At 39.0% G+C, this 24,270-nt stretch overlaps 1 protein-coding gene across 1 annotated transcript in view; it reads left to right on the top strand.

Annotated features, from left to right (window-relative positions):
* The window catches only part of CORIN (corin, serine peptidase), a 197,846-nt gene that overhangs the window by 148,653 nt on the left and 24,923 nt on the right, over positions 1 to 24,270 (top strand). The window contains exons 13-15 of the mRNA XM_036096676.2: positions 5,656 to 5,769; positions 7,994 to 8,104; positions 9,055 to 9,184. Of these exons, the coding sequence (XP_035952569.1) occupies positions 5,656 to 5,769; positions 7,994 to 8,104; positions 9,055 to 9,184 (355 nt within the window). The remainder of the gene's footprint in view (positions 1 to 5,655; positions 5,770 to 7,993; positions 8,105 to 9,054; positions 9,185 to 24,270) is intronic.

The following is a 24,270-nucleotide window of genomic DNA, read 5'->3' as shown; positions in this document are numbered from 1 at the left end:
ATGCTTTTAAGATACAGATTTCCCCTGCTATCCGAAAGTAGAGCATTCCGATGAAAACTTTCACAAGCCAAAATTGTGTAAAGTGAAGAAGCAATTACCATTATGTGGTAATGTGGAAAAAATTTTGACTGTTCCCAGGCCCTAAAAATATCCTTCCTTAGGCTTTTCTAAAGCTACCACACATCTTGCTAATGGATGTACAAAATAAATCGAGATAAAGCAGAGTTGCCCACAAAGGTCAAAACTATGGTGGCTTGATGCTGAGATGCTGAATGTAGTTCCCCGGGAAGGCGCCTGGGGGCGCTACTCGCTGCTCAGGGTGCACGCTGTCTGTGTAAAGCCTCACTGCCAAGCAAATGCTGAAGCTATTTTCCTTCTTCGCTGTTTTTCGTAAAAGCGAAAAGCTTCTTTGGCTTTCATTCGGTTAGAGAAAACAGTTACTAACGTAGGTCTTCCGTAAAAGCGAAGTGGCATGATGCGAACTTTGGAAAAGTGGGGAATACCTGTGTATGCATTAGCCTTTAGCAATGGGCAATGTGGCTCTGAAGGGTCTCCTGCTTTTGTGGTACACTTTTGTTGTTGAGGTTGTTTTGATGGTGTGATCGCTAACGTAAACAACCGCTGAAAACACTGTCGGTGTTTTCAGAGATGTTTTCGGCAAGTATTTGGAAGAATTATACAAACTGGAACACATCGTTCCAGCATCGCTTCATGGGAGGGAAGCCTTGAAAAATGGGAGCGACTTAGAGAGTCACCGCTGTGTCAGGACAGAAGCACTTTGTCGTCTTAGAAAAGGTTGATGGCTTATCATTCATTGAACGTATATGCTCTATGGGTGGAGCTGTGTGTAAAACTAGCAACCTGATGACAAGTTGATTTTCAAAGTAACATTTTCCAAGCACTGATACCTAAGCAGTGAGGGAAAAGGTGAAGATCCGGTCAAAGACGTGAACAGGAATGGCATCAAAGAAAGGACAGCTGAGGGAAATAACAATGGGTTACGTTTCTGGGCTTTGCCTTCGTGCAGAGATTTGAGTTGGTGAGACTGAGGTTCGATTTTGCTCGGCCTGTGTCCACGATTTGGGTGGGCTACCAGCAGAAGCAAGGTGGAACCTGGGCCGCAGTGTGAGCAGCGAGTCTTCTCAATGGGGGCAGTTAAAGGAGAATATAGCGAAGACAGTTTCATTATATTTACTAGAGAAATAAGACCCTTTATTACACAAACACAGCATCACAATTACTAATTGATCACTACTCTATATAAAAGGGTATACACCATACGGAGAAAGATAGACAACAGTACAAATCCCCAAGTGTCATTAAGTGCCTTTCTGTTTATCCTCAAATGATTAAAAATCATTTCATCCTCTATCTTTGATCTCCTCTAAGGCTCCAGTAAAATAAAATCTTTAAATATAACCTTTTCTTGGGATCAAAGCACCTTTAGGCTATGTTCAAAGCCTCTGACTCTGGTATTTGTGGGCTGTACAGCTTGATTTTAAAAGTTTTCCAAAAGACCTTTTTTTCTATCCATTTGGACCCTTGAAAGTATTTGTATAACTTCTCACAGAGGATGGCTTACCTGGCATTTTTAGCCAATAGTAGTCTCCATGCCTAGATTTCTCTTTGCTTGTGGAAAACCCTGACTTTGCTCTGACTAGTCCATATCATGTCAGATACCCACAAATGTGCTTTCGGGATGAATCTTCGGGATGGATCTCTAATCACTCAGTAGGGTTTAATTTTTCCATGTTAAGGAAGGGACATTCTCCTTCCCTTGAGGTATTTTGCTACTCGGTTAATTGCTTTGCTATCTTATTTGGCATCTTGGGCAGGCAGCCTGAAATGGCAGGGAGGGCTCTGTGTAGACCTAGCCTTGGATTTAAATCTCAACTCAGCACGCAGAAGCTGTGTGACTTTTGGCCAGTCACTTACTCTGGGCCTCAGTTTTCTCACCTGTAAAATGTAGAGAACACCCAGTTTATCCTCCCAAGCTTGGAATGCTTATAACAGGCTTTATTCATTCCTCAGAAGGCAATAACTAAGCACCCATCTGCCACGGTGCTAGGATATCCAGGAAACGACTCCTCTCAAAGGTACCCAGGGGTCTCCCTGGGGGGGAGGAGTCCTCTCTTGCTTGGTCTGGTCTCTGGCAGACCAAGGCCTTGGGTATGGCAGAAGAGAGCAGGCTGGCCTGTCGTGTCCGAAGCAAGAGCCGGGCAGAATCCCTGGTTCACGTAGTAGACACGGGCAGCCGGGTGGTGTTTCATCCTGAAGGTAGTGCTTATCTGGGGGTACAGGTCCCCATCTCCAGGATTAGTCATCGAAGGGGGCCCCCAGCCTGTAGTTTAAAGCCCTTTCCGCCACCCCATCCTGCCTCCTCATTGGGTCCTAGGCCGGCGCATGCTGAAGAGGATGATATGGGGATGTCACCCCTAAACAGGGGAGGAGTAGGGAGGGGCTGCTGAGGAATTGGGAGCCCTGTGGTCTGTACTGGTGTTGCTGCCCCTGACGGTCAGGCCTGAGACGGGTGGGGAGGCAGGTCCTCTGTTGGGGCTGCTGTAGGTCTGCTGCTGATCCTTGAGATTGGGGCTCCATCTCCCAGGGTTGCATGCTCTGGAGGGGCCTTCCCACCCGCTAGGCCTGAGCCTCACTGCTGCAGCTCCTGTCGTGCACCCAAGACGGCTAGATCCAGACTGTTCCAGCCTCAGCCAGTCCAGGACCCAGGTTCATCTTGCCCCTTGCTCTTCTGACCCGTTCCTCCCTGAAGATACTTTTTATTTCATGAAGCTCAAATTAGCAGACCTAATGAGCATACCTCCTCACCCGGTATTTGCCTGAGAGATTTTTCCAGGACAAGAAGCATCAGCTTTAGGATGGTTTGCTGCCTTTACCTATGATGACAACTTTTTTGGTAGAGAAAAAAGGGTGCCCCAGCTCAGGTGGGACCTGCCTCTGGTCGGGGGAGGCTGAGGGATGGAGTAAGTGAAGAACCCAGCACAAAGCTTAGCACACTTAGTGTGAAGAAGCATCTGGTTTGTCTGGGATGCAGGTGGTTCATGGAATGAGGGACAGTTAGTGCTGAGAACAGGCAGGTCCTGGGCAAGCTGGGGTGAGTTGGTCACTTTAGCGACACACCGTGGCTGTTGTCATTATCTCTGTGCTGGGGAGGTTGTGATTCTGACTTAAACAGTTATTTGGTTTCATAAGCGCAGCTGCGTTAAACACCCCACCCCATTCATACCTGTCTTTAATTTTTAGTGGAGTCATACTCTTTTCATTTTAAAGCATACATTTAAAACAGAATTACACCAAAGATGTCACTTTAAAGGGACAGTTTATTCCTTCACATAATAATAATGCTACCTTCCATGTGACTAATGTCTTGACCTCTTCATCTTACTTCATTTATGTTCACCCTAACTCCACAGAAGAGGTATTAGGACACATGAATTTTTATTAGAAAAGAGAAGATCCAGGAGGGTAAGTTAATGCTTGTAGAGGACTCAATTTAATCTGTAGAGCAACCCTATGTAGCAAACATTATTATTACTATTTTAGAGCTATGGAAACTGAGGTTCAGAGAAGTTAAGTAACTATCCAAGGTTGCACAGCTAGTGAAATCAGAGCTAGGATTCAAATTCAGGTATCTGACTCTAATGCTGTCCTTCCCTTGCTTTCTACCCCTCATGCACATGGTTCATTCTCATTTTACAGAGGACTGCAGCTAAGGACTTGCACCTGGATCCCAACTGGATCTTTCTCTATAAGGCTGTGATTTGGAAACATTTATTTATTTTCTCTAAATCTCAGTTTCCTCACTTATAAAATACTGATCATAATGCTGACATTGTGGTATTATTATAAGAATTAAAACTAATTTATAATGTGGATATATAGTGGATAGTGAATATTATCTTATTATTATTATTATTACTGAGGATGCAGGTCTTACTTATGTCCCAGAAAATCTACTTTTATGGTTTTTCATCAGCTCATTCCAAAGGTCCAGGTTCTCCAGATTTTAGGAAGGGTAGCACGTGAATAATCAGAAAGACTCATGTTGTTTCCTCTCATTCTTTACTAACAAGTGGTATGGTTTGTGACAAGACTGTAACTGATGTCTGTATCTGCTGCTAGATGAGACTCCAGATAATATCCCCATGAGTTCCTGGAATAGATATCTCTGGGCCTAAGACCATTCCAGATGTACAGCTAGTGAAACACTCTCACTGTTTATTTCCTATATTTTTGAATGGTGAAACACTTTCAATCTAATTTTAGCTCATAATAAAAATTTCTAGTGACCTATTTTGATAACTCTTTTCTTTTTTTAATTTTTTAAAAAGATTTTATTTATTTATTTGACAGAGAGAGACACAGCGAGAGAGGGAACACAAGCAGGGGGAGCGGGAGAGGGAGAAGCAGGCTTCCCGCTGAGCAGGGAGCCCAATGCGGGGCTTGATCCCAGGACCCCGGGATCACGACCTGAGCCGAAGGCAGATGCTTAATGACTGAGCCACTCAGGCGCCCTTGATAACAATTTTCAGTGAGAATTTTGAAAAAAGCAGATTTTTTCTTATAACGGGTTCCAAGAAACATGAGTCAATCATCTACAAAATTTCTCTGAATTATTTGTAGTAGGTCAAATAGGAAATAGCATTTTTAAAGAAATACCTTATTTGATCACTGCTTTGCATTTCACTCACCTTAAACTGAATGATATTTTCCCGGGAAGGGAAAAGACTTTTGGTTCCTTACATGAAAGGAAGTTCCATTTAAAATACACGTGTGTTGAAGGCCTGTCGAGTGCTAGCCGCTGTTGTAGCATGGAGGGAGGGGAAAGGAACCCAAAGATGAATGCCATGGGGACTCTTCTTCATGCACCTCGCAGCCTGGTAAGGACCATGGATCCCACTGGAGTGACGAGAACACATTAGACTCTTGGCATGTTTTAGCAGATGTGTGAAATGCACTGCATTTGATTCAAATGGCATTTATTAAGTTCATTGCAAGTTCTTGCTATTTCATAGGCAAATTACAGTTCAAGCTTATAGTCCTGATCTTGTGCAAATTACGTTCATTTCTCATATTAATTGATGAAGTTGATCTCCTTAGATCTCTTAGACTATGTTACTGAAGTGACAGCTTTTGTACCTGGCTCTTAAATTAGTTTTGTAGGTATTTGGCAGAGGAGACACCTCTTAGTAAACACACAGATGGCCTTTCCATTTGTTGACTGAAATTACATTTTAAGGTAATATGCATTTAAATCACTAGGTTTTGGCATATTTACTTAAAAGCATAACTTATCATTTTATAGATGAGTCTTATATGTTAGCAAATTGACTCAGAAAGCAAAAGGAACAGCTAAAAATGAGCATTAATGTATAGTTACTTTTTCATTTTTTCCCCATTTCCCATATGTCACTTTTGATCTTCTCTTAGGAGAGCTGTCCTATTTATATGGCAGTATGGAGATTATTGAGTATTTCTACTCTCAAAATTACCTTTTTCATGGTATACAGAAGTCAAGACTTTTTAGGAAGAAAGAAATCATGCCTTTGTGCTATAATTTTTCTACATTGCTTGATCAAATTCATCATTATTTTGATGTCTACGTCTATTGCAAATAACCTTTTCTTCTGTCTCTAGGCTGTAAAGAGAGAGATCTTTGGGAATGTCCATCCAATAAACAATGTTTGAAGCATACAGTCATCTGTGATGGGTTCCCAGATTGTCCTGATGGCATGGATGAGAAGAACTGTTGTAAGTGCCTACTTGCATTGCTCAACACAACTTTATGTTAAACACGGATTAGGGCTCATTTTGAAAATAAACTAGAAATTTGGAAATATGTATCAAAAGCTTGTAGTATGTTCAGATCTTTTGACCGAAACTCCACTTACAAAAATACATGCAAGGACATAACCAAATGTATGTAAATTATATGCATGGTGATATTATTCTAGCATTATTTATCACATGCAAAAATTAAAACACCCCAAATATCCAAAATGAGGGGACATAAAATACAACCATAAAATTAAATAATATACAGACGTTAAAAATCAAATTAAAAGAATAATTCCTCCTGGGTTCATTACATGTCATTAGTTGAATGAAACAAAATATAAAGTATTATGTGCACTATTGTCCTAAGTTTTTAAAGTACATATAACCATGCATAGAAAAAGATCAGAAGGTCACAAGAAACAGTTTACAATGATTATCTCTGGGTGGTGGGATTGTTAAATTTTTGTGCTTTTCTGTCTTTCCTACATTTTCTAAATGAATGACCACCGCTTTTAGAACCCCCCCCAAAAAATTATCGATCAAGATATTTTATCTTTTAGTAACAGAAAGCCCAACTCAGACTGACTTAACCAGTGAAAACATTTATTATATTTTATTACTATATGTATCAGATATGTCTTGTATTATCATATTTAAAAGTCAAGTGGAGGATGGATTCTTGAAGCTAGATGTGGGAGTTCAGCACCTCTTCTGTGATTCTTTTAGTTCAGCTTGACTTCATGCTGGTTCTACAAGGGTCAAAAGATGGCTGCCAAGAGCACCTGCGGTGCTATGCTTCCTTGATCATATCCAGTGGGAGGGAGTGATGATCTCGCCCTCATGTCTGGACTATCACTTAAGGATTCACTCAGATTGGCCAGGTTTGAGCAAGGTTCCGGCTAGCCTTCAGGGATCTTTGTATGGATTAGAAAAGATAACCACATAAATAGCTCGATCACAAAAAGAAGCACCCCTTAGGGAGAACCAATTAGAAAAGATGCTGTTTCCTTCAGGCTGCCCCTGTCCCAGGCTAGGATGCATGATCTGGCCAACAGGGTTTGGGTGGGAACTGTCTTGGAAGGCACAACCCATGAAATGGTAGGCCAAAACTCTGATCTTGGGTCACATGTTTACTGTTGGACTAATAACTTTACCCAGAAAAGAAAAATAGTTGTGGTTAGAAAATGCCTTGTCTGAATGACACTAATCAGGGTCTTCTGGGACTGTGGGGACCTGAACAAAATCAGGTCCCCTTAAAAAAGGAGAAAGAAAGGAGATGGATGTTAGGTAGGCAATTAAAGAGTGTCGCTATAATTTCTTTTTTCTTTTTTCTTTTAAAAAAGATTTATTTATTTGAGAGAGAGAGAGAACAAGCGGGTAAGGAGCAGACGGAGAAGAGAGAGGAAGAGAATTTTAAGCCGACTCCCTGCTGAGCATGGAGCCAGACACAGGGCTCAATCTCACGACCCCTAGATTATGATTGAGCTGAAATCAAGAGTTAGATGCTTAACCAACTGAGCCACCCAGGTGCTCTGATAGTAGAGATTTTAATTTTTTATCTTATTTTATTTTATTAAAGATTTTATTTATTTATTTGACAGAGAGAGAGAGAGAGAACACAAGTAGGCAGAGTGGCAGGCAGAGGGAGAGGGAGAAGCAGCCTCTCTGCCGAGTAGGGAGCCAGATGTGGGGCTCGATCCCAAGACCCCAGGATCATGACCTGAGCCGAAGGCAGCCGCCCAACCGACTGAGCCACCCAGGCGCCCCAGTAGAGATTTTTAAAGAATAAACATTATCCATATATGTGGACAGAGCTTGTTTCCATCCTGTGGTTTCTTCATTCTGCTCAGCCCCAGTGCTTGGCTCAGGCCACTCCAGACTTCAATCCCATTCTCTCAATTCCTGGAATTTCTGCTGCTCTGGGTACCACTTTTTCAAGCCTAGTGTTGGGACTAGACAGTGCAGTCACTTGGAGATGGTAGCATTATTTAAATGCTTGCTATTTGAATGGATTGGCATCTGTGGTATGAGTTTTTACCAATTCTGTTATTCTGTCTTGATACCTGTTTGGAGGCCCCAGTGACCACAGCTTTCCTACCTTACACGCTCCTGGGACAGATGATAATGTGCATCTTAGTGAGACTCACACTCGTTTCTGAAATGTTTCCATCTTCTCGCTTCTTGTTCCCGGTGCCAGCATTTTGCCAGGATGACGAACTCGAATGCGCAAACCATGAGTGTGTGTCCCGTGAGCGCTGGTGTGATGGGGAAGCCGACTGCTTGGACAGTTCTGACGAGTGGGACTGTGGTGAGCTGCGTGTTTCCGCCATCGGCTGCACGCTCTAACACCTGTCAGCCATTGAAGCTTGATAAAGCCTAGATGACTTCACAGAGTTTACTGACCAGTTTCACCTGTTTTGTTTAGTGATGATAAAAGCTGGTGATAGATTAACATAACATAATAAAATAAAATTTAAAAAAAAAGAAAAAAGAAAAAAACACACACCAAGGCTTAAATGTGTGTAAAATGTTATGGAGTCAATTATAAGCCTTATGTAAGTTACATTTGGAATAAAAGTTTTTATTACACTGGTGTAAAAAAAAACAAAACCTGGCAGTAGTGATTCATATATGTTGTTTCCAACTCACAGAACATCTCCCCCTAAATTATCTCGCTGTTTGAAATGTCTATGTGATATGTAAAAACATTTGGGTTCAAATTGTTATGACCATGTGACTACTAGAATACAATTTTTAAATTCTTTTTTACCACCCAGCTTCAACAATTACCAATATTCTGTCATTCTTATATCATCGACACCTCCTAGAATAGGGTATTAAAGTGGATCCAATATTTTGTCATTCTTATATCATCGACACCTCCTAGAATAGGGTATTAAAGTGGATCTTCCATCTTCCCTGTAGTCTTGCACCAGATCCAAATGAGACGACTATCTATCTAGTTCCTCACATGGACAAGACTTAAAAGTACCTCCCACCAGACCTCCAGTGTTACAATTTGTAAACTTGAGTTTGATTAATTCTATTTTCTATTTCTATTTCATTTTTTCAGTCTTCCACCACACTGAGAGCAGTGTTTTGCAGAGAGCAAGCATTCACCAAATGGTTCTTAATTAAAATAAATAAATAAAAACAAATGTATGCAAGTGAAGCGAAAGCATGTAGAGTTAGCATTTGGTTTCCTGAGGAGAAATGTTTCTAATTAGGATTTTCCTTTTTTTTTTTTGTTCTCCTCAGTGACCCTCTCTAAAAATGTGAGCTCCTTTTCGTTCCTGACGGCTCACAGATCTGCCATAGAACACCACGTGTGTGCGGATGGCTGGCAGGAGACGTTAAGTCAGCTGGCCTGCAAGCAGATGGGTTTAGGGTAAGGTCAGTAGTTTGTAGCACTGATGAATTTCTCAGAGGGCTTCGCGGAAGTTGGCAATAATATCTTCCTTCTGAATGCAGAGTGAGTTAGTGCTCTCCAGTAGAGCCCTTCAAAGCATGGGAAATGAATCAGGTGAGAGGACCGCATTTAATTACAGGCACCTGCTTTGAAGAGACTGAGGTGAAAACCTGCTTTGATAAAGCCTCCCGCTACAAGTAAATGGAAGTAATTGTATTTTAAGTACTTCTGAAAGGAAATGCTTTTGGGATTTGTAAAAGCACGAAGATGGTTTCTTCCTAGCAACTTGGATGGGAAAATCTTGAGATTTTTCTCCCAAGAGGTTATTGAAAATTCCTTTTTAAGCAACACACATTTTTTAATAAGTTGAGAAATAGGACTTAAAGTTGATGGTAGTTCAGTTTACCCTAAGTAATTCAGGAAATGTAAATCAGGAAATAGTTGACCATTTTTGCTCCTTAGTAGAATGAAAAGACACTAACTCTGGCTTTGATACAAACAGACTGAAATCGATACTTTGAAAGTTGGATACTTGCTATTTTGTGGGGTTTTCTTTTTCAGTTCTATTGGGGACGAAAAGCAATAATTGAGGGTCTTAGATGTATATGTGAGTGTGTGTATTCACATTTTTTTTTTCTTTTCAACTACTGATGTATGTGAGATTTGGGGGGGAAATGTGGAAATGATAGGAATCAAAGATAAAGGAGTTTTAAAATTCTAGAATAAAAAAATTGAGTAAATGTCATATCCCAGGGTTCCACTGAACAAACTTGAAATAATTTTACAATAATGAGTGATCCAATTCTGGGATAGCAACTAGCAGCACATTTTTGTTCTCCCAGTTTGAAAAATGTCCTAAATCTCAGTATCTTCAGCCCATTTTTCCCATTTAAAGTCCTACATCTTTGGAAAGTTGAGTAACTGATGCTAATCTGTAAGAAAAGAGCTTTCAACTTTGCCAGAGTGGAAAAATGATATTTACCAAGATCCATTAAATTATACTTCATTTTCACAACATTCTTAAGGTGTCTAAATGAAATGGGATGTGATTATGATTGAGATAAATGAAAAGTCTTTTGAATGAGCTTTATTTTCCTCTCATCAAGACACAGTTTATTTCTTATTATGAAAACTTAATTACATAATGATTGAAAATTCTGAGAGTTCTGAGGGAAAGTGGCAACCACAAAGATTTTGCCAGCAGAAAAATTCTTTTGATAAGTCACCCTGTTCTACTGCAAATAGAAGGGAAGGGATCTTATTTTAAATGTTCTCCTTGATATTTCTTTGATTTTTTTTTTGCATATTGGATTTACATTTTTTATTGTAATGAAATATACATAACAGAAAAACTCAGCATCTTAACCATTTTAAAGTGCAAATTCCATGGCATTTAGTATATACACAAAGCTGTGCAACCATCTCCATTATCTGGCTTCTTTCACTTAGCATAATGTTTTCATGCAACTATAGATCAGCTCCTGTTTATGGCTGAAAAAGATTCCATTGCATGGATATACCACATTTTTAAATCTGTTCATCCAATCATGGACACTTGTATGGTTTCCAGCTTTGGCTATTCTATGTGTATTGGATTTTTAGAAAGATTCTTACTCTGTTTGCTCCATTTCCTTACAATAGTGGGAAAATGTTATTTTAATATATTAGACATTTAAAATCTAAAAGGACATTTAGATTTTTTTATTTATTATTGTTATTATTTTTAAAAGATTTTATTCATTTATTTGACAGAGAGAGAGACAACGAGAGAGGGAACACAAGCAGGGGAGTGGGAGAGGGAGAAGCAGGCTTCCCACTGAGTGGGGATCCCGATGTGGGGCTCGATCCCAGGACCCTGGGATCATGACCTGAGCTGAAGGCAAATGCTTAATGACTGAACCACCCAGGCCCCCCCAGATATTTTTTAAAGATAACTTTATTTCACAGAAAGGCTAGGAAAATCTGAGAGAGCAGTGTGGCTGGAAAACCATAATCATTATTTGACTGAGTTAATGTGTAAGTAGTGATATGTCTTCCAAGGAAATGAGTAGGAAGGGTAATCTTAGTATTTTTGTACTTTTTGATTGCCTTCAAGTTTACTCTTCAGTTTACTTGGGTGGCTCATGAATTGACAGAAGTCTGGAGAGCCAGGCTGGGGCAGGAACCAAGATAAGGGGCAAGATGAGGCCATTAATTTCTGCAGTAGGAATCTGCTCTGTTACCACTGTCCCTGGAGATCAGCTGCTGTGCTGCAATTTCACAATTCTGCCACTGACGCCTCAAACTCTAAGTAACCCTGTACCTTGAGTCATTTCCTCCAGATTCAAAGTCCTTACAGAAGAGTCTGTCTGGCCATGACTTGTCATTGACCTACACTCCAGCTGCCAGAGGGAGGGTAAAGGGAATAGCTGTCCCCCTTTAGCTTCTGGAGTGGAGTGCCTGCCTTTGTACCTTCAAACATACTCCACATCAGAAACTTGAAGTTTAAAACACAAGCCCAACTAGTTCTATTCAGTGTCTCTTTCCTGTTGGTTTTTTAAGTATCTGCTGATGGGTCTTGACCTGGAGTAGGCATTGTGTGGAGGATGCAAAGGTAAATAACGTCATCCAAGAGCTTATAATGTAGTGGGGAAACAACCTAGAAACACATGAGGAAACAACCTAGAACATAAAGTTGGAAAAAACTTCCAGACTTTTTGTCAATGGTTTATGTAGGGCATAGCACATGACCTACCGATTAAAAGTATATAAGAAAAATACTCAGCTCTAATATTATCGTGATAGTATATTTATTAAGTCATTCATTTATTAATTCAGTAAACATTTATAGAGAAAAGCATTGTAGTGTAGTGTCCAAAACTAATATACTTTAACTCTAAATGGGGGGAGGGCCCATTTTGGAGCTAGTTCATCAAAAATGCAGGTCTACACTGAATTACGTGTTTTGCAGGGCTTCTATTGAAATGCTTTCCTGATGGGGCAGTCAATTAAAAAACACCTGCCCTTGGAGTTGTTCAGACCCAAATTATGCCTTCCATGTCTAACAGCACAAATGCTCAGCTCTCAACTAAGTGCTTGCCCAAATGGGAAGATCTGAAAAACTTTTTACCCCCATCTGCAGATATTTTGAGTTTACCCCAGCCTGGAAGTATGATAACTATTTGATTAGACAAGGATATAAATCAACCCCTAAGTTCTCATGACAGTATATTGACTTTGCTACCTATATGTCCAGTATTAAAAACATATGGACATTTATTTAATCAACAATACAAATCAGAATTTAGACTGCCCTCTAATACTTGCCAAATGCTCAGTTGAGACATCTGGTATTTGAGGAAGTTGGTCTAAGGGAATGTGATTCTTTATGTCTCTTGGCTTCATAAACTTTATCTCCATATAAAACTGGATCATCTGGAAATAGGCTATTCTATTTTGACAAAAATTCCTTAATGGGGTTAGTTGCAATTTGATTTTATGCCCTAATCTTTTAGAGTTGATCAATAGAAGCAACATCTTCCAAAGAATGTTTCTTTGTCTTGGGCAAAACCACAGATAGCCTCAAATTATATTACCTAAGAGTCCCTGATGGAAGAATTTACGTTGGATTTTTTTTTTTTTTCCCTAAAGTGTACTCCCAGGAAAAAGCTTCTAACTTCAGATTTCATTTGTCATGTAGGGATGGTTTACTTATTGATGGACTTCCATGAAGCTCTAAGACAGACTAATCCTCTGTACTAGTAAATCTAGCTCAGGTGGCTGGTCCTGTGCATGTAAACCATAGAAAAGAAGCTCAAAATCTTATGGCCTTTTTTTTTTTTTTTATTGCAATGTAATTCACATACCATAAAATTCACTCTTTAAAAGTATACAATTCAGTTGTTTTTAATATATTCACAATGTTGTGCAGTCATTACTACCGTCTAATTCTTTAACATTTTCAACTTGGAAAAGAAACCGCATGCCTCTTCGCAATCCCTCCCATTTCTCCTCCCCAAACCCCTGACAAACACTAATTTACTTTCTGTTTCTAGGGACTTGCCCATTATACACATTTCATAAAAACAGGATCGTATAACTATATACCCTTTTTGTCTGGTTTCTTTCACTTAGCATAATGTTTTCAAGGTTCATCCATGTTTTAGTATATATCAATGCTTCATTCCTGTTTATGGCTGAATAATATCCCATTGTGTAGGTATATCCACACTTTGATTATCCATTTATCAATTAATGGATAGTTGAGTTGTTTCCATTTTTTGACTCTTATGAAAATGTTGCTAAGAACATTCATGTACAAGTTTTTTTGTGAAAATATGTTTTCAGTTTCTCTTGGGTATATTCTTAGGACTAGAATTACTAGGTCAAATTTTTAATTTTTTGAGGTACTGCCAAACTGTTTTCCAAAAGGGCTACACCAGCAATGCATGAAGGTTCCAATTTCTCCATATCCTTGTCAACACTTGTTATTATTCATTTTTTATTATAGTCATTATCTGACTAAAAGAGATCGTTCTGGTTGTTATTGAGAATATGCTATAGGAATGCAAGGGTAGGAGCAGGAATACTAGTTAGGAGGCCATCGAATAATCCAAGTGAGACATTTTGGTGACTCAGATCAGAATGGTAGCAGAGAACATGGTGAAAAGTGATTTGATCCGGAATATATTTTAAAAGTAGAGCCAATAGGACTTCCTGACAGATTGGATGTTAATTGGGGATTGAGAAGCGTCAAGAAAGAGAAGAGTCAAGAATGACTGAAAGGTTTTTGGATTGAGCAACTGGAAAGATGGTACTGTCATAAACTAACATGGGGAATACTGTAGATGAAGCAGGTGTGGGAAGAAAGATCAGTTCTGTTTTGGACATGTTAAATTTGGGATGTCTGTTAGACATCCAATGGATATGCTTATAAGGCTTAAGTCTGGACTTTATTAGTGAGGTTTGAGCTGGAGCTAGATATTTGAAAGTCACCTGGATACAGATGATATAGATTTATGGGACTGGTGACATAACCAAGAGAGCGAGTTTAGACAGAAAAGATAAGAAGACCAAGGGCCGAGCCCTAATGTTAAGAGGGTGGGAGAAGAGAAGTACTAAAGCCAAAGGAGATGAGAGAGGACAACCCACAAGGTAGGAGGAAGTGATATTCTGGAAACCAAGGGAAGAAAGTGTATCAAGGCAAGACAATGGTCATATATATCAAAAGCTGCTGAGAAGTCAAGTAAAATGAGGTCCAAAAACTGACTGTTGGTTTCAGCAATGTGTATGTCATTGACATGAGCAGTTTTAGTGGAGTGAGTGGGGCAAAAGCATAAGAGATAGTGAAAAGAGAGAAATAAAAGATAGTATAGAACTTTTTGAAGGGATTTTATCGCAAAGAGAAGCAAAGAAATGTGAGCAGGGAAGCAGATATGAGCAAAGAAATGTGGGGGAAGTAGGGTTAGAAGATATTTGGTGGCTCCATTTCCCTGGAAGCACTCAGTATCCCATGGATAAATTATTAATAGAGACCTGCCATTGTAGGAACATGATGTTCAATTGCTATTGAATGTTTTTGTTCCTCCAAATTCATATGTTAATTCCTAATCTCAAATGTGAGGCTATTAGGAGGTGGGGCCTTTGGGAAGTGATTAGGCCATGAGTGTGGAGCCCCCATGAATGGGTTTAGTGTCCTTGTAAAAGAGACTGCAGAGAACTCCCTCAACCCTTCTACCATGTGATGACATAGCAAGAAGATGGACATCTATAAACAAGGAAGTGGGCTTTTACCAGACACCAAATCTGCCAGGACCTTGATCTTGGATTTCTCAACCTCCAGAACTGTGGGAAATAAATTTCTGTTGGCTATGAGCTACCCAGTCTATGGTAATTTCTCAGAAGCCTGAATAGACTAAGGCAAAAATAAATCATTTCTGTCAAAAGTCTTCTTTCATTCCACCTATCTTTTTTAATCAAATAAGTTTGGACTATTTTACCCAATTAGTGAGCTCACCATAAACTAGTTTATCTTTCTTTATCTTCATGTCCCTTTAATATGTTCCTTCTCTTTCAAGACGGGCTTACCCTTTATTCATGTTCCATGGGCACATTCCTTCCTGCTTTTGCCTCTTTGTCCGTAAATGTCCATACATTTCCTGTCCAAATCCTCAGGCCTCACTCAAGCCCCATGACTTCTGTGAAGACTTTCTCATCTGCATGTTTTTTCCCTCTGCACTTCCTGTGGTACATAAAAATTGGTATTACACAATTCCCCTCTTAAGTCTACAGTGCCATATATCATTTTTATTTTTATTTTTTTCTTCTTTATTTCCCAGAAAGGTTATACAAAATAGTACTGGCTAATCTTAATTGTGTGCCAGGCTGCTCCGAGTCCTTGATATGTATTAACTCAATTTGTCCACCTTATAATCCTGTAATAGATGCAGTGTTGTTATTTCTACTTTACGTATGTGGAAATTGAGGCATAGATCAAGAAACTTTGCTAGGTCATGGAAAACTATGGTGCCAGGATGCAAGTCCAAGCAAAGGCAAAGGGCCTCTTGGGTATGACGAGTAGGTCCCTTATGGCACCCAGTTATTCAATAAACATGACCTGATTGATGTGGCCAACCAGCTTCTTACACATAAATCCCTTTTAGTATTGCTTTACATGAGATTTTTGTGGCAAGTCTTAATACCATATCACCTAATGATCTTATCATTGTGGCATTTTTTAAAAAGATTTTATTTATCTGAGAGAGCAAGAGAGAGAGAGAGAGCAGGAGCAGGGGGGAGGGGTGGAGAGAGAAGCGGACTCCACACTGAGCAGGGAGCCCGACATGGGACTCGATCCCAGGACCCTGGGATCATGACCTGAGGCGAAGGCAGACGCTTTTTAAGTAGACAGTAGTGAGGAGGTGCAGCAGTGGGGAAAAGTCATCATGCAGGCGAACAAGAGAAATGGTTTTCACTTTTTGAAAAATCACTTATAGTAATAACTAGATTCTTGGCATATTCTAAGTAGAAGTTAGCTGAAACAAATCCATAGAGTGTTATTTTCTTTCACACAGAGGCTTCACAGTTTTTCTAGCAGACATGTAGCTTGGGCACAGGGAATTAAATCCTACATGATTCCAAGAAGCTGCTGGTTGAGTGCCTGGGTGAGAAGAAAATCACAGAGTCCGGTATGTGGCTGTACAGGTCCCTGGAACGTGCTATTCTGGGGTGAAGAAGAAGAAGAATTTTCCTGAAAAAGTGCTATATCCTAAAGGAAGTAAAAGTGTTTTTTAAGTTCTTCCATGAGACCACTGGGCATGAGGCTTTAATAAGCAAAGCAAGGTAAATCTATCAGTTGTCCTGAAAGCATTTCCATATGATCACTATTAGCACGCTCTGCCAAGAATTTGGATATTTGTTAGCAAACTGAATCTCAAACTGTGTCAGTTGAGTTAATGAATATTTTATGGAATTAAAAGGAAACCTCTCAGTGGTGTAGAGAAATTCACTATTATTAACTAGAATGGAACTATGTGGGATCCTGAATTAATCAGATTGGTTTTCTACTCTCTTACATTCCATTTTGTGGTAAAAAAGTTTATCATTGAAAAATAGATTTGTATCCTGATTTTTCAAATCAAAGATGGTTCTCCAGAAGTACTCTCAAGACTGAGCTTTTAGCCAAAAATATTGGGGCTGATGTGAGCAACAAGATTCTAGAATGGGAAGAATCAATCTCCATAATATCTCTGAGGGCCTTGGATTCCCCAGTCATCGTAATGATTATAGCATTGCCATTGGACATGAATATGAGTAGTGAGTCCTAGGAAGTTAAGAACGTGATTTACAACTTGAACGATCCATCAGGAATTGACCAAAGAGGCCTGTGTTATTTCTGTTAGAAGTCCTTATATGGCAGCTTACTCATTTTGGAACTTATACCAGGAGACTCCTGGTGATGACTAACTTTAGATCTGATATCTTTTGCATATTGTCTTTCAAACCTACTGAGATTTGGCTTGCTTTTACCTCCAAGGCAGGACTGCTGGTCAGCCATGACATTATCTGCATGGCAGACCCATTGGTCTTTTCTTATTATTTATATAGTTTGGGCTCAAAATCCAGTTTCTTACTCTGGCCTGTAAGACACTGGCCCCTGCCTCCTCTCTTTCCTAGCATTCTCCACGTATCTGCTGAACTTTAGACACACTGACCTTATTACTGATGTTCAAACTGCAAACTCATTTCCAGCTCAGGGGCTTTGCCCTCGCTGCCTTCTGCTTGGAGTGTTGATCTGTAGACTTTCAGATGATCACCTCCATCTCATCGTTCATGTCTCAGCTTGTACATCAACAACTTAAAAAGGTCCTTGGCAACCCTAAATGAAGCAGCTTTCACCCTCACCAAGTCTCTGCTTATTTTGTTTTCTTCAAAGCACAGCATCAGGAATTATTTTTAACATGTTTAATTTGTTCCTCTCACTAAAATAATAGCTCCTTGAGGAAGGGACTCCACCTAATACAACACTATTGTGTTGTCTCCTTTTCTGTTCTACCTTATTAAGCCCATAGTCATAAGTTTTAGCCCTTGTGCATCTGTCTGCATCATTTGTTTAAATTCTGCCAGGGTAATGTTCCTTCTGAGATCCAACTCACTTTATAGCAATATCAGCTTCAACACTCACTGATTAACCCAGTGTTTCTTTTATAAACATAAGTCAAATCTAATTTCTTTTCTTCACATTTTTATTTAAATTCTAGTTAGTTAATATATAGTGTAATACTGGTTTCAGGAGTAGAATTTAGTGATTCATCACTTACATATAATACCCAGTGCTCATCACAAATGCCCTCCTTAATACCCATCACCCATTTAGCCCATTCCCCACCCACCTCTCTCTGTCAACCCTCAGTTTGTTCTCTGTCCTTAGGAGTCCCCTACGGTTTGTTTCCCTCTCTCTCTCTTGTTTCCCCCTTCCCATATATTCATCTGTTTTGTTTCTTAAATTCCACATATGAGTGAAATCATATGGTATTTGTCTTTCTCTGACTAACTTATTTGGCTTAGCATAGTACACTCTAGCTCCATCTACATTGTTGTAAATGGCAAGATTTCATTCTTTTTGATGGCTGAGTAGTATTCCATTGTATGTGATATATATATATATATATCACATCTTCTTTATCCATTCATCAGTCAATGGACACTTTGGCTCTTTCCATAGTTTGGCTACTGTTGATAATGCTGCTGTAAACATCAGGGTGCATGTGCTCCTTCAAATAAGTATTTTTGTATCCTTTGGATAAATACTTAGTAGTGCAATTGCTGGCTCATAGGGTAGTTCTATTTTTAACTTTTTGAGGAACCTCCATACTGTCTTCCAGAGTGGCTGCACCAGTTTGCATTCCCACCAACAGTGTAAGAGGGTTCCCCTTTCTCCACATACTCACCGATATCTATTGTTTCTTCTGTTGTTCATTTTAGCCAGTCTGACAGGTGTGAGGTGGTATCACATCGTGGTTTTGATTTTTATTTCCCTGATGATGAGTGATGCTGAGCATCTTTTCATGTGTCTGTTAGCCATCTGGATGTCTTTTTTGGAAAAATATCTATTCATGTCTCCTGCCCATTTCTTAACTGGATTATTTGTTTTTTGGCTGTTGAGTTTGAGAAGTTCTTTATATATTTTGGATACTAACCCTTTATCAGATATGTCATTTGCAATTACCTTCTCCCATTCTGTAGGCTGCCTTTTTGTTTTGTTGATTGTTTCCTTCTCTGTGCAGAAGCTTTTTATCTTGATGAGGTCCCAATAGTTGCTTTTGTTTCCCTTGCCTAAAATTTGTATGGAACCACAAAAGACCCTGAATAGCCAAAGCAATCCTGAAAAAGAAAAGCAAAATGATTCCAGACTTCGAGCTATATTACAAAACTGTAGTAATCAAAACAGTATGGTACTGGCAGAAAACCAGACACATAGATCAGTGGACCAGAATAGAAAACCCAGAAATGGACACACAACTGTATGGTCAACTAATCTTTGACAAAGCAGGAAAGAATATCCAATGGAAAAAAAAACAGTCTCTTCAACAAATGGTGTTGGGAAAACTGGACAGCAACATGCAGAAGCATGAAACTGGACCCCTTTCTGTTGGGGTTAATGTAGAGCATGAAATCAGCCATAATACCCGGCTTGCTAAAATGTAACACGGAGGCTGTTAGGGGCGAGGGAAGGTTTCAGAGAAGGGTGTAGGCCTTTGGAATGCCGAGGCCTGTGTAATCACTCTGCTGTAGGAATGCAGTGGGGAATTGCCTTCCCCAAAGCTTTCTTAGCCCAAACAGCAGCCCTGTGATCTAAGATGTATGCATTGTCCCTTAGTCTATGTTTAGCAGAACTCGTAGAACCCACAGATTAACATATAGTATCTTTCCTGTAAACAGATCCTCCTAGTTCCAGTAAGACCCCTTGTCACACATCATGTGCTTGAGGAATAGTGATAAGGATTTGTGATTATCCTGAAGTACCAATAAAAGTGGGAGCAAAGAAGGGCAAAATGTCTTCGTCTCTGAGCGTTGACCCCCTTGCCTTCTCCTCTCTTTCACAGCAAAGTTTGGAGTAATCTTTCACTTGTTCGTACAGGGATTGCTGGCCATTCCTGTCACCTTTCTTATACCATACTCAAAAATAAATTCAAAATGGATGAAAGACCTAAATGTGAGACAGGAAACCATCAAAATCCTAGACAAGAACACAGGTAACAATCTCTTTGGTCTCAGCCATAGCAACTGCTTACTAGACATGTCACTGGAGGCAAGGGAAACAAAAGTCAAATCTAATTTCTATCCAATCTTTTACCCTTCTTACATCTTCCAAAAACTAACAAAGGAACATGTAGAATCTTGATTCTGAGGCACAATAATCTTTTTAACTAAAAAATTTCAAGGTCACTTGTAGCAGACATCTATTATGTTGCTTCCCTGTATCCCTTCCTTTTAGGGACTTGCTGCACTCCCCATTCTATCCTTGGGATCCTAATGGGAGCGGCCATCTTTGTACATGACCCACTCTTCTTGGTCTCAGTGACTGGTTGAGGGGCAGGTACCTAACCCAAACTGAACCAATCAAAGGACTTCACTTCCAGGTCACAGTGATTGGATTTTAGGTACTAAAAGTCCCTCAACAAGATTTGTTTTAGGTGGAGCTGGGAGAGAAGACTTCTTTCCTTTTTGGTCACAAAGATGAATGGATTTGAGTTTAGAAGGGCAAGTAGTCTGTCCCCTGGTTTGTGGAAAAGTCAGTTGAAGGCGATAAAGCCACCCTCCCATCACCTCCTGCTCCCTCTCACAGAAGTGGAGATGAGAGATGGAGGGTCCTGAGGACACTTGTTTCCCTGGCACCAGCCATCCTGAGGACCATCCACATCCATTTAGTGATTGATTACATTTCTAGCTTTTGATACTCAGATATTCCAGTGCTATTTTAGGTACTAAAATCCTGAATTTCTTTTGTTTGTGTAAAACTATTAACTGAATATATACATGAAGTGTGTGTGTATATATATATACATATATATATACACACAAAATATATATATACAAAATATATATATATTTTTTGTAATCCCTAAAGTTTGAATTATTTTATCTTATATCAAGAGTCATAGTCTGTCTTAATTGAATAAAGGTGTATTTTCTATACTTCTACAGTTTTCAAGAAGAGGAAGAAATGGGCAATTGACAAAGCAAGATTTCTGTTAGAAAAATTAATTCTACTCTGGTTCACAGTCTTTCTGAACTAGTGGAATAAAAAAATGGCATATTGTAGTTGAAACTGGAAATCTCTACTTTTATATAAATCAACTGAAGGTGAAGACAAACAGGAAACAAAAAACACTTTCTTTGAAACTAAACTCAAGTTGCTGTCAATAAGATGTTGAGTCAATAAAATATTTTCTTAAAAATAATAAAAAAGATTATTCTAAAAGGTTTTCTACAAGTTATCAAAAAAGCAATGGAATTTTTTGAACATAAAATAGCCCAAAGGAAATAGTTGGACTAATGTAGGTTCTGAAAGAGGTAGACACTTTTGCTTAAAAGTATACTTACAACTTGACACCATTTACTCAGTTTGCTTTATGAGGTTGAATTTTAAAAATGATCAAATGACATTTGAATTTAAAATTTTTATGATTGGTTAATTTTTTCACTTTTAATGAGATGTTTATTTTAAATACTACTTTATTTTTATTAATTTTATTTTCTAATTTATACTAGAATGATAGTGTATATTTAATAGTTATCTTTTGTAAATTTATATTTTACTTCATGTTATATTTTATAATTTTAGATCAATATGGATTAAACATCTAGTGTCATTGATTTTTTTAATTTTATGAAATATCAATACTGTGATTTGATTTAATAACTTCCCCTCTTTGCTTTGAGATAGTTTTTGTCACTTATACCTGTAGATCATTGCCTAATACCATTCTTATAATCTACCTCTGAGATAGACAAATGAATAAAATTTTATGTTCTCAGTTAGGATTTCAATAAAAATATTTTTAAAAACATTAGGTTTACGGGACACCTGGGTGGCTCAATTGGTTAAGCGTCTGTCTTCAACTCAGGTCATGATCCCAGGGTCCTGGGATCAAGTCCCGCATTGGGCTCCTTGCTCAGCAGGGAGCCTACTTCTCCCTCTGCCTGCTGCTCCCCCTGCTTGTGCTCTCTCTCTCTGACAAACAAATAAAATCTTAAAAAAAAAAACAACACTAGGTTTACTGGAAAAATTAACTCAGACTTTATGTTCTCCTTTAAACATTTCTATTGGTGAGAGTTTTTCTGTATAAAGCATAAGCTGAGCTATCTAACCAGGCAAATGATTCGATAGTAGTATTCATTCATGTTTTGTTTGAAATCTACTGTGCCCTTTTGTCAAAATTTCCAGGTCATCCTTCTACTTGACGAAATAATTTAACTAGCTTTTAATAGTCACATGTCTATAAGAACCAAACAGAGATAATAATATGACAGGATTCAAGAAAATATTTCTGAATCCAGATAGCTAAATGTTTAGTGGAAATGTTCCAAATTCTGAACGGGATATTTAGAATAGCGACTAGTGTATCTTGTCTACTGCACTAGGCATTTATATTTCAAGACCAACTGCTAATACTGAGGTTGAAAACTCAGATTATTTTTCCCCAACAATACCTGTAATAGAACAGACTTTGTCCTTCCCCTGAAATGTGTAACATTTCTAGGTAATTCCTACCCTGTTCTCTTGCCCCCAGAAGTCAAGAAGCCCTTGGTTTCTGGGCATTTGTGCTGACCTTCATTTTTAAGTCAGCAACCCCAACAGGATGATAACACAAGTGTTAAGTATCCTATTATTAAATACCGAGTGTCCTGAGAGTAGGAAAAGGATAGGTCAAGCTGTCTAGAGAGCTGGTTGCTCACTGAAGCCTTGAAATATATCTTTCCTTTCAGAATATCAGGATGTTTTAGAATTCTGGATAAGTTCTATCTTCTCATTTCCGGGACAGAGGAAGAATTAAACATTTTTTATATATGTCTTATGGCCGCCCAACTCAAGAAGCAAATTTGGAAATCTTTTTGCTTTTCTGTGTAGTATTGCCTTTAGACCCAGAGCAGAGGGGCCTTGCCCTGGGCTCCATGATTTAGAAGAGTGGTTCTCCACCAGGCTTAGCTTTGCCTTTTAGGAGGCATTTGGAAATGTCCCTAAGACCTATTTAATTACCAGTCCAGAAGTGGTGGGGTGGGTACTATAGCATCTAGTGGGTAGAGGTCGGGGATGATGCTAAACATCCTGCAGAGCACAAGATAGCCCCACACAGTAAATAATTATCTGGTATAAAATGTCAGTAGTGCCAAGGATGAGAAACCCAGATTTAGAGGGACCACTCTGGCCTTCCTCCCCAGCCATGCCTCACCCCATGGGGCAAGGAGTCTGTCCGCCAAGGAGTTATGCCCCCCTGGAGCCTGGTCCACGATCTATAGCAATGTTTTCAGAGTGTAGTCCCAGACCAGCAGCAGCATCACCTGGGATCATGTCAGAAAGATTGCTTTCGAGGCCCTATCTCAGACTTCGCGAATCAGGGAATCTGGGGATGGGGCCCAGAAGCTTTGTTGTAACAGGCCCTTCAGGTGATTCTGATGAATGCCAAAGTTTGAAAACCACTGTTCCAAGGAGTCCAAAATCCTATATTTGAGCCTAAAAGATATGTTTGTCAAGATGGGAAGATTAGAATACATTTTCTTTAACAACTTGTTAACTTGATTTATAACATCTAAATATGTAGACATATGGTATGTGGGCCTCCATTTGTACCCTACTCACAAATGTTTGGCCCCACGTATGTTTGGGATGGGTCTGTATCTGTGTCTCAGTTTTCTCAGGCTGTCAAATGAGGGCACTGGATTAGATTTTTCCTTAATTTCCTTCTCTGTATATGATTTCATTGCTACTACAGAAGCATTTAGTTCTGACTATATTCCCTGCACACACCTTTTTCCCCCCAGTTGGGCTTGTCTTTTTTAAAATTAATTAACTAATTAATTAAAATTCAACTAGACAACATATATACATCATTAGTTTCAGATGTAGAGTTCAAGTGTATAACATCCGGTGCTCATCACATCACGCCTACACACATGTTCTTAGGATACAGGGACTTTAATGCCTAATCACTGCTAAGATGTTTTTTTGCTCTTTTGCTCTCTGCCCAACATAATTTGATAAAATATGGAAAAAGATAAGTCAAATGCATTACCAATTGTCAAAATTTGAACAGCTAAGTTCCAGATACTTTTTCATAGCATGATTTACATTATATAGATAGTTATAAAAATTAAAAAGCACATACACATACATTCTTGATGATATGTAAATTGGCATTAGCCTTTCAAGGAAAATTCAAACTATTAATCAAAAATTTAAATTTTGATTTGATACTTTTATTTCTAGGAAATTATTTTTATTTCTAGGAACTTGTGCATGGAGGCAAAGGTGAATAGTTAGGAGTGTTAACTGCTGCTTTTTTGTTATAATGAAAATTAGAAAT

This window comes from Halichoerus grypus, chromosome 3, assembly GCF_964656455.1.
Source record: "Halichoerus grypus chromosome 3, mHalGry1.hap1.1, whole genome shotgun sequence".
In the NCBI taxonomy this organism is placed as follows: Eukaryota; Metazoa; Chordata; class Mammalia; order Carnivora; family Phocidae; genus Halichoerus; species Halichoerus grypus.
The sequence above is the reverse complement of the archived record's forward strand: the minus strand, read 5'-3'. Positions and strand labels throughout refer to the sequence as shown.